The 10,682-nt window shown below is 44.7% G+C and overlaps 1 protein-coding gene across 1 annotated transcript; it reads left to right on the top strand.

Moving 5' to 3' along the window:
- The first annotated feature begins 1,287 nt into the window (after positions 1-1,287).
- On the top strand, positions 1,288-8,831 carry GDF3 (growth differentiation factor 3). Its single transcript, XM_025930755.1, has 2 exons — positions 1,288-1,555; positions 8,002-8,831. The coding sequence occupies exons 1-2, from the start codon at positions 1,288-1,290 to the stop codon at positions 8,829-8,831; spliced, it is 1,098 nt and encodes a 365-aa protein (XP_025786540.1).
- Positions 8,832-10,682: the final 1,851 nt, after the last annotated feature.

Genomic DNA, 10,682 nt, shown 5'->3' with positions numbered 1-10,682 from the left:
AACTCGCGGACCGCGAGATCGCGACCTGGCTGAAGTCGGACGCTCAACCGACTGCGCCACCCAGGCGCCCTGCTCTACTTCAACTTTAAATCGTTCCCCCGTGTGACCACTTTTTTTGTCTTTACCATTTGGCAGGCATTGTGCAGAGCACTTTAAGTACATCATCTTGGGGCGCCTGGGTGGCTCATTCACTCGAGCATCCGACTCTTGGTTTCGGCTTAGGTCGTGATCCCAGGGTCGTTGGATCAAGCCTCTCGTCAGGCTCCACACTGAGCGTAGAGCCTGTTTGAGATTCTCCCTCTCTCTCTCTCGCTCTTTCTCTCTCTCTCCCTTTGCCCCTCTCCCCCATTGCACATTCTGTCTCTGAAAAATAAAATTTAAAAAAAAGATTTAAAAAATACATCATCTAAAAAAAAGAAATAAAAAATAAAAAATACATCATCTTATCAGATTCATATGGCATATTAGAAGGTCAGTTTTTCTTTTCAGTTGAGAAAACAAAAACTACAAAAGGTTAAGCGGCATACCCAATGTCATTTAACTAAAAAGTAGTCGAATCAGAATTAACCCAGTCAGTCTGATTTTTAACAGGAAGGGCAAAGTTGGCTGGCTTAGTCTGAGGACCACTCGACTCTTGATCTAGGTAAGGGTCATGAGTTTAAGCCCCACGTTGGGTGTAGAGATTACTTAAATAAGTAAAAGTTATATAAAAAAAAAAAAAAAGGAAGAGCAAGTTTAGATGAATAAAATTCAGTCCCTCTTAGAGCTGAAAACAGAGTGTAGATCACCTTTCTTGGGTAGAGTTCTCTCTTCCTGGTTTGGCTTCCCCCATCGCTGTAGATAGAGTCTAACAGACATCTCCCTGTGTATTATTTGTCTAAATAGACCACGAGTGACAAGACTTTTGTCGTGACCATTTTTCATTACCATTCTAGCACCTACCTCAGAGCCTTGCCCGTAATAGATGTGTAATAAATGTTGGTCAAATGAATACATGCCTGTCTCCTTTCCATTCTATCCGCCGCTGACAAACCTGAGAGTTTTGGAGTCCGGTCCAGGCATCGGTAGTCTTTGTTTTGTGAACTTTTGGGGAGGAAGAGTAGAGCAAGGGAAGAGAAAAAAATTCCGTGTCCTTTCACATCCAATTGCCTTTGAGGAGCTGGGAAGAGAGCAATTCACACCTGATTATCTTACATCAGGTAAGTTTGCAGCCTCTGAATTGCTAGGCAGTCGGGTGCTAGAGCTCTCTCCAGCCTGACCCGCCAGCTCTGTCTCAGCTCAGAGACCATGATTCCTTCCCTGCCCCTCTTGGCTGTTGGCCTCCTGTTAACCGTGGCTTTGGCCCAGACGGTCCAATTTCAGGAATATGTCTTTCTCCAGTTTCTGGGCTTAGACAAAGTGCCTTCGCCCCAGAGGTTCCAACCTGTGCCTTACATCTTGACGAAAATTTTCCAGGATCGAGAGGCAGCAGCAGCAAGTGTGGACTCCAGAGATTTCTGCTACATAAAGGATTTTGGTATCCGCGGGAACGTACTCCGACTTCTCCCGGATCAAGGTAAGGAAATGAGGGTGCTTTCTCGAGAAAAGCCGGGCAGCGGGTGATAATGAAGAAAGGAAAGAAGGGGGGCAGAACCAATTACTGAAGGGCTTGTAGGAGGCCTTGTGCTGGTATTTTACATATCGTATTTCCTTTACTCCCCACTACACCCTCACGTTCAGAAGGCAGGTATTCTTATCTGCTTTGTACCGATAAGGAAATTAAGTCTCAGACAGTAGACAATCGGGAAGCTACCCAAGATCATACAGCTAGCAGTGCGTGAACCAACTCAGGATTCAGATTCGGTTTGTTCAGAATCAACACTTTTGTGCTACGGTTAACGTGGGAGGAGTGGGGTGGAATTAGGGCCCAGGCTTCACTCTTCTGGCCACTCTTGATGCATTCTGGTGCCTATGATATGGCAAGCAAGGAGGCGAACATGGGGAGTTCAGTTTGCCCGGGACTCTTGCTTCCCTTCTCCGCACCCCTCTCCCCCCATTACTTTTGGTGGATGGAAAAGGCTATTGATTTGTGAGCACAGGGGCGCCTGAGTGGCTCAGTCGGTTAAGCGTCCGACTTCGGCTCAGGTCATGATCTCACCTTTCATCAGTTCAAGCCCGCATCGGGCTCTCTGCTGTCAGTATAGAGCCCGCTTCAGATCCTCTGTCTCTCTCTCTCTGTCCCTTCTCCACTCTCTCTCTCTCTGAAAAATAAACACTGACAAATGACTTGTGAGTACAGAGCAATAATATATGCCATTGTCACACCGTTTATATGAGGATCTGAGTGAATGCCATTCAGTAATTTGTCAAACTGACCACCCACCCAAATTACCTCGGTCAGTTGTTAGAAGTTGACTCTCCAGCCCGGTTCCTGCCCTCATTCTCCCAATTCTTATTCAAGTCTTATTCAAAGTCAGAGATGGGTGTTGTAATCTGCATTTCTGTATAGCCTCCATGGTGGTGGGGGGCGGGCGCAGATCAGAAGAGGAATTGAGAGCCCTGATTGGTTAGTTTTGTAGTAACTGGAGATAAAATTTGAATACTTATTTGTCCAAGAAGCATTTGTTGGAGACCTACTAGGTGCTGGGAACTGTCCATGGCTATGAGAATATAGAAATTAAAGATAAAGTCTGCCCTTTAAGAGTTTATAGAGGGTCAAAGGAAAAAAAAAAGGTCATAGTAGGGAAATAGAAAACATATAACTTCCATACCTTATGCTAAGTATTATTATGTAAATGACTCAGGGCCTTGGGGGTGGGGGTTCAGGGAAAATTCCTGGAGGAAGGTTAAGGGGTGTGGGAAGCTAGTTTGAAGAGCTTTCCATGGAAAGTAGAAAAGAACTGAAGATACTTCCTTTCCTCCCCCAGGGAAAAAACTTTGGTTTTTATGGTGACCATAATCCTCTCAAATGATACAGGAAAAGGACATATCTCCCCATCATCGCTCCCTAACCTCCACCTAGGGAAAATCACCATTAATAGTTGACATATATATTCTTCCAGACTTTTCTTCTTTGCATGTATTTATAATAGAAACTTGTATTTTTTATTTCTTTTCTATTTTTTTAAATTTTTTTATTTTTTTATTTTTTTATTTGATTCTAATTTTTATTTATTTTTATTTATTTATTTTTTTCCCAATATATGAAATTTATTGTCAAATTGGTTTCCATACAACACCCAGTGCTCATCCCAAAAGGTGCCCTCTTCAATGCCCATCACCCACCTTCCCCTCCCTCCCACCCCCCATCAACCCTCAGTTTCTTCTCAGTTTTTAAGAGTCTTTAAAGAGTTTATTTTTTTTTAAATATATGAAATTTACTGTCAAACTGGTTTCCATACAACACCCAGTGCTCATCCCAAAAGGTGCCCTCCTCGATACCCATCACCCACCCTCCCCGCCCTCCCCCCCGAAACTTGTATTTTTTAAATAAATGAGATCATACTATACATCACTCAAGTATGAATATCTCGTACAAATCAGAACTAAAAGTCACGATGATCTCATTGTAAGGATTACGTGATATTCCATTGTATAGACATACTATCATCTGTGTAACTGGTACTCTGTTGACAAATGTGGACATAATCTAAAAAAGAACAGCTTTACAATCATTTTTCTGGTACCATGAGTGTCTAAGAATTTCTCACTTTCCCACAATTTGACAGGAATCCTTATAGAAATGTAATAGAAACTTATTGAAGTGTCACATAATACAGAAGGTGTGCAAATCATTGAGAACAGCGCAGTGAATTTTCACAGAATAACCAGCGCCCCGATTAAGAAACAGAACGGACGGGGGCGCCTGGGTGGCTCAGCCGGTTGAGTCTGACTTCGGCTCAGGTCATGATGTCACGGTCCGTGAGTTGGAGCCCCGCGTCGGGCTCTGTGCCAACCGCTCAGAGCCTGGAGCCTGTTTCAGATTCTGTGTCTCCCTCTCTCTCTGACGCTCCCCCGTTCATGCTCTGTCTCTCCCTGTCTCAAAAATAAATAAACGTTAAAAAAAAAAAGTTAAAAAAAAAAAGAAAAAGAAACAGACCAGACGGTTACCCCAGAGGACCCTCACGCCCCCTTCTGGTTAATCCGACTCTTCAGCAAGAGTAACTTTTCTCCTGCCGTCTAACATTCTGTATTAGTTTTGCCTGTTTCCCAACTTCAACTTCACGTAAACGGAAATGTAAAATGTGTCCTTTTTTCTGTCTGGCTTCTTTCTCTCAACATTCTGTTTGTGAGATTTATCCCTGGTGTGTGTATTTTTAGTTCATTCTCATTGCTTACAGTATTTCATTCTCTGAATATATTACAATGTACTTATGTGTGCTACCCTGGAAGGCCATTGAGTGACAATACTCTTCTAGCTTTTAATTTTTGTTTAACTGGCAGGAAAACATGATCTCGCTGTTTTGATTTTTATTTCTTTAAAAAGGTGGCATGCATTTTCTTTAAAAAAAAATTCTTTTAACGTTTATTTATCTTCGGGAGAGAGGGAGAGAGAGAGCACGAGAACAAGTGGGGGAGGGGCAGAGAGAGAGAGAAATACAGATACAGAATCCAAAGCAGGCTCCGAGCTGTCAGCCCAGAGCCCTACGCTTGGTTTGAACACACGAACTGAGAGCATAACCTGACCTGAAGTCGGACACTTAACCGACTGAGCCACCCAGGCGCCCCAGGAGGAATGCATTTTCAAATGGATAATGAATCATTCATTTTTACTTTTTTCAAATCATTGCGTATTTATACATTCTGGCCATTTTCTATTGAGGAGTCTTCTTTTTCTTAATGATTTATAAGTCCCCTTAATCATTTGTAAAAGTTCTTTCTAATTGTGAATTTTCACCCATGCATATTACGAGTATTCTTGGTTGTTCTTTGTGGTTTTAATTTTGTTAATGATGTCTTTTGAACATAGAAGTTTTTTTTTCTTTCTTTTTTTTTTTTAATTTTTTTTTTTAATTTTTTTTTTTCAACGTTTATTTATTTTTGGGACAGAGAGAGACAGAGCATGAACGGGGGAGGGGCAGAGAGAGAGGGAGACACAGAATCGGAAACAGGCTCCAGGCTCTGAGCCATCAGCCCAGAGCCCGACGCGGGGCTCGAACTCACGGACGCGAGATCGTGACCTGGCTGAAGTTGGACGCTTAACCGACTGCACCACCCAGGCGCCCCTTTAATTTTTTTTTTTAACGTTTATCCATCTTTGAGACAGAGAGAGACAGAGCATGAACGGGGGAGAGGCAGAGAGAGAGGGAGACACAGAATCGGAAACAAGCTCCAGGCTCTGAGCTGTCAGCTAAGAGCCCGACGCGGGGCTCGAACTCACGGAGCGCGAGATCATGACCTGAGCCGAATCAGCCGCCCAACTGACCGAGCCACCCAGTCGCCCCTTTTCTTTCTTTTTTTAAAAATTGTTAATGTTTATTTACTTTTTTTTGAGAGAGACAGAGACAGAGACAGAAGCATGAGCGGGGTGGGGGGGAAGTGGAGAGGCAGAAAGAGGGAGACACAGAATCCGAAGCAGGCTCCGGGCTCTGAGCTGTCAGCACAGAGCCCAACGCGGGGCTTGAACTCACAGACCATGAAATCATGACCCGAGCTGAAGTCAGACGTTTAACCCACTGAGCCACCCAAGCGCCCCTTTTTATTTTCATGCTCTCCAATCTGTCCATCCTTTCCATTCTGGCTTTGGCTTTTCTTTTATGCTTAAGGAATCTGATTTAGTGACAGGAAGAGGAAGGGAGACTGGCGGGTTAGAGTTCTAGCCTGGAACAGGAGAGGTCAACTTTTCAGACAAGTGGAGAGGGGTAAGTTCTGTGAAGACATCTCTGTATTGGACAGCCAACGTTTAAGAAAGGTGTCCCAGTGGAGTAGTAATTGGAAACAACAAGTAGAATTGGAAACAACAGAAAACTACCAAGTAAGAGGCAGAGACAGCGTATATAGACCCACCTTTGTAAAAAGATGGCCAATGAGGGGCGCCTGGGTGGCTCAGTCGGTTGAGCGTCCGACTTCAGCCAGGTCACGATCTCGCGGTCCGCGAGTTCGAGCCCCGCGTCGGGCTCTGGGCCGATGGCTCAGAGCCTGGAGCCTGTTTCCGATTCTGTGTCTCCCTCTCTCTCTGCCCCTCCCCCGTTCATGCTGTGTCTCTCTCTGTCCCAAAAATAAATAAACGTTAAAAAAAAATTTTTTTTAAATAAAAAAAATAAAAAAAAAAGATGGCCAATGAGAAGAAAGGGAAAGATGATATGGTAGGCTTGAAGAGGAGACTGGATAATTTCAAATGCTTAGTAATTTTTGGTTGTTGTAGTTTTAGAGAGAGAGAGAGAGTGCGGGGCAGGGCGGCGGGGGGGGGGGGGGGGCTGGGGACAGGGAGGGGCAGAGAGAAAGAATCTTAAGCCCCTGGATCCCTGGATCATGACCTAAGCCTAAAATCAAGAGTCGGATGCTCAACCAACCGAGCCACCCGGGCACCCTGATTTTGTGATTTTGTTGTTTTTTGAATGAGACTTGAGAATGAAGGAGGAATGGTTAGCATGTTCGGGTTTCTGTTGTAATTTCTCCATAAGCCGATGACCTTAGAAAATACCTACTTAGGGTGAAGCCACCCTACCTAACAATAGGGTGGCATTAGGCCAAAGAGGTTATTTGCAGAGAGGGGAAAACTGAAGATGAAGGGATAAAAAAAGGGGGGGGGGATAAAAGTATTGACCTTTCTCTAAAGGAATAGGTAAGGTTTGAAAATCCAGGCAGAGAAGTCAGCTTTGAAAACAGGGAGAGTGCATCTACAATTGCCAAAGATAACAGAGACGGGAGGGTCCTTGTGGAGAAACTGGAGACATCACACTGCACCCCAGCTTTCAGTGCAGTGGGACATGATGTCTTCAGAGACCCCGGACTAGGAATTGTTTCCACTGACAACTGTGGGCTTTAGATAAAGAATCATCTAAAGATGAAACATAAGGGATTTCGGGAGGGTCAGTCTTGGCTGGATGGTAGAAGGTTGTTTTGAAGTCAATCTGAGTAGTTAGATTTGGGACAGCGACGCCTGACAGCCTACGAAGTTCTTGAACGTTTTTGTGCCAGGGTCCCTTGGGCCGTTCTGTTGAAGCTAATGGACCCCCTCTCAGAGTAATGATTTATATGCCTAAAACTATTTAGGATTTCCAAAGAAATCAATTAAATATTGAGATACACTTATAAAAATATTTTAAACCAAATGTGTGCATAGTAATCTAGCATGGGTCCTTTATTAATGCAATCAATAAAATGATCTAGGGAAGGGACTATATTTACCTTAAATTGAAAGTAATGGGGGGCTCCTGGGGAGCTCAGTCAGTTAAGTGTCTGACTCTTGACTCCAGCTCAGGTCGTGATCTCAGGGTTCACGAGATCGAGCCCTACATTAGGCTCTGCATTGACAGCACAGAAACTGCCTAAGAGTCTCTCTCTTTCCCTCCCCTGCTGGCACTCTCTCTCTCTCTCTCTCTCTCAAAATGGGTAAATAATTAAAAAAAAAAAAAAAAAGAAAAGTAGTATGAGCATGAATTTATTTTAAGATGTTTGCAACAATTTAATCTACGAACGTACCTATGATTTTTACTGGTAACAGTGTCATAGGTCCTATTAGGATTTGTTTGTTGCCTATGTTCATAATTGAAAGAAAGGCCAAATTTCATTTAGAGTTCCACTGAAATAAAGATATAATTCTTTTTCCCATCCAAGTTCATGGGCCTTCTAAATTCTATCCAGGACCCCTTGGGGACCTGCGGATGCGAAGATAAGAACCTCTGGCCGTGAATGAGGAGTGGGAGAAACAAATCCTCCCAATGGTAGGGTTCGAGTCTGATCATTTCCTGCCCTTGTTTGGTATATGTGACTATCATATAACATTTGGTATTTATATCATAATGGCGGATACGAAGTCAACTATGTTATGGTGACTCTTACATCTCTGTTCCCATCTAGGTCTCTTTCTTTACTCCAGGAAACTTTCCCAGGCCTCCTCTTGCCTCCAGAAGTTCCTCTACTTTAACCTGTCTGCCATTAAAGAGAAGGAACAGTTAACAATGGCCCAACTGGGCCTGGATTTGGGGCCCAACACTTACTATAAGCTGGGACCAGAACTGGAGTTGGCTCTGTTCCTGGTTCAGGAGCCTCAGGTGGGGGACCAGCCTATCCCTAAACCGGGTAGAATGCTTGTGTTACAGTCAGTACCACGGCCTCAAGGCGTCGTTCACTTCAACCTGCTGGATGTGGCTAAGGATTGGAATAACGACCCCCAGAAGAACTTGGGTTTGTTGCTAGAGATACTGGTCAAAGGAAACAGAGACATTGGGGTGACTTTTCAGCTTCAGGACGCCTGTGCCAGACTGAGACAGTCCCTTCGTGCCTCCCTGCTGGTGGTGACTCTCCACCCTGAGCAGTGTCACTCTTCTTCCCGAAAAAGGAGGGAAGCCATCCCCGCCCCGAAGGCTCCTTGCAAGAACCTCTGCCATCGTCATCGGCTATTCATCAACTTCCGGGACTTAGGTTGGCACAAGTGGATTATCGCTCCCAAAGGGTTCATGGCGAACTATTGCCACGGAGATTGTCCTTTCTCTCTGACCACCTCCCTCAACAGTTCTAATTATGCTTTCATGCAAGCCCTGATGCATGCAGTTGACCCAGAGATCCCCCAGGCGGTCTGTATCCCCACCAAGCTGTCCCCCATTTCCATGCTGTATCAGGACAATGATGACAACGTCATTTTACGACACTATGAAGAGATGGTGGTTGATGAATGTGGCTGTGGGTAGGCTGTCAGAAATAGAAATAGGAGTGTTCTTAGGGTAAGTCTAATAAAACTCGCGACTTGGTCTATGACTTCTTGGATCTGAAATATCAATGTATTTATGTTTACGGTTTGTCTTCTTGGAAAATCCGTCATAACTAATGATACCCTTAATTACACACACACACACACACACACTTAGCCCTAATGATCTAACATAGGCATGATGCGATTGACAGTATATTAGACACTAGATATAAGAAAACTGGCATTTATTGGTGGTCTAATGGCAGGCATTATTCTACATGTTACCTGTAAACATTATTTCACTGTTTCTTGAAGTGGGCCTTACTGTTCTTACGGTTTATACTTCATAGATAGAGCAGCCGAACAATACGTTTCCTTAAAGTCATCAACTTTCCCTGGCAGATCTCATAGGCTAACAATGTCACTTAAAAAAATCATTTTGAGGGGCGCCTGGGTGGCGCAGTCGGTTAAGCGTCCGACTTCAGCCAGGTCACGATCTCGCGGTCCGTGAGTTCGAGCCCCGCGTCAGGCTCTGGGCTGATGGCTCGGAGCCTGGAGCCTGTTTCCGATTCTGTGTCTCCCTCTCTCTCTGCCCCTCCCCCGTTCATGCTCTGTCTCTCTCTGTCCCAAAAATAAATAAAAACGTTGAAAAAAAATTAAAAAAAAAAAAATCATTTTGAGGGGGCTCCTGGGTGGCTCAGTTGCTCGGACAGAGCAGAGCCTGCTTGGGATTCTTTTCCTCTCTCTCTGCCCCTCCCTCACTTTCTCTCTCCCTCCCTCCCCCTCCCCCCCCAAATTAGTAAACTTAAAAAAAGAAGAAAACTGGTGGGGCACCTGAGTGGCTCAGTCAGTTGAGTATCTGACTTCGGCTCAGGTCATGATCTCACGGTTCGTGGCTTCGAGCCCCGTGTGGGGCTCTGCGCTGACAGCTCAGAGCCTGGAATCTGCTTTGGATTCTGTGTCTCCCTCTCTCTCTGCCCCTCCTCCGCTCGCACTCGGCTCTCTCTCTTTCTTGAAAATAAACATTAAAAATATTAAAAAAAAAAAAAGTAATCTGACCAAAGGTGTTCAGGAGATAATGTGAGATTTTAGAAGGGAAGTGTGTACAATCAAAATAGGTTCCTTAAACCAGCTGACATTGAAATATTAAAATAGAGGAGGGCCTGTGTGGCTCAATCAGTCGAGCAACTGAATCTTGGTTTCAGCTCAGGCCACGATCCCAGGGTCATGGATCGAGCCCCAGGTTAGGCTCGATGCTGAGCCTGGAGCCTGCTTGAGATTCTCTCTCTCTCTCTCTCTCTCTCTCTCTCTCTCTCTCTCCCTCTGCCCCTCTCCCCCCTCGCACTTCTCTCTCTCTAAAATAAAATATCAGAATAGAAATAGTAATAATAATAAAATGTCATTATGCTGCTCTTGGTGGTGTTTTCAAAATATTTACTTATTTTTTTTTTAATTTTTTTTTTCAACGTTTATTTATTTTTGGGACAGAGAGAGACAGAGCACGAACGGGGGAGGAGCAGAGAGAGAGGGAGACACAGAATCGGAAACAGGCTCCAGGCTCTGAGCCATCAGCCCAGAGCCTGACGCGGGGCTCGAACTCACGGACCGCGAGATCGTGACCTGGCTGAAGTCGGACGCTTAACCGACTGCACCACCCAGGCGCCCCAAAATATTTACTTATTTATTTTGAGAGAAAAAGAGAGCACGAATGCACACGCGGGGGCAGGGCAGAGAGAGAGGAAGACAGAGTATCCCAAGTAGACGCCATGCGGTCAGTGCAGAGTCGGACTGGGGGCTCCAACCCACAGACCCTGGGATCATGACCTGAGCCAAAAGAGTCATCTGACTA

Source organism: Puma concolor, chromosome B4, assembly GCF_028749965.1.
Source record: "Puma concolor isolate L17-30 chromosome B4, mPumCon1.1.hap2, whole genome shotgun sequence".
NCBI lineage: Eukaryota > Metazoa > Chordata > Mammalia > Carnivora > Felidae > Puma > Puma concolor.
The sequence above is the reverse complement of the archived record's forward strand: the minus strand, read 5'-3'. Positions and strand labels throughout refer to the sequence as shown.

Bases quoted from the DNA above. Each gene is read 5' to 3' on its own strand.
- GDF3 (XM_025930755.1), top strand. From the start codon at position 1,288: ATGATTCCTTCCCTGCCCCTCTTGGCTGTTGGCCTCCTGTTAACCGTG. The intron at 1,556-8,001 runs GTAAGGAAATGA...GTTCCCATCTAG, and splicing joins CCGACTTCTCCCGGATCAAG to GTCTCTTTCTTTACTCCAGG.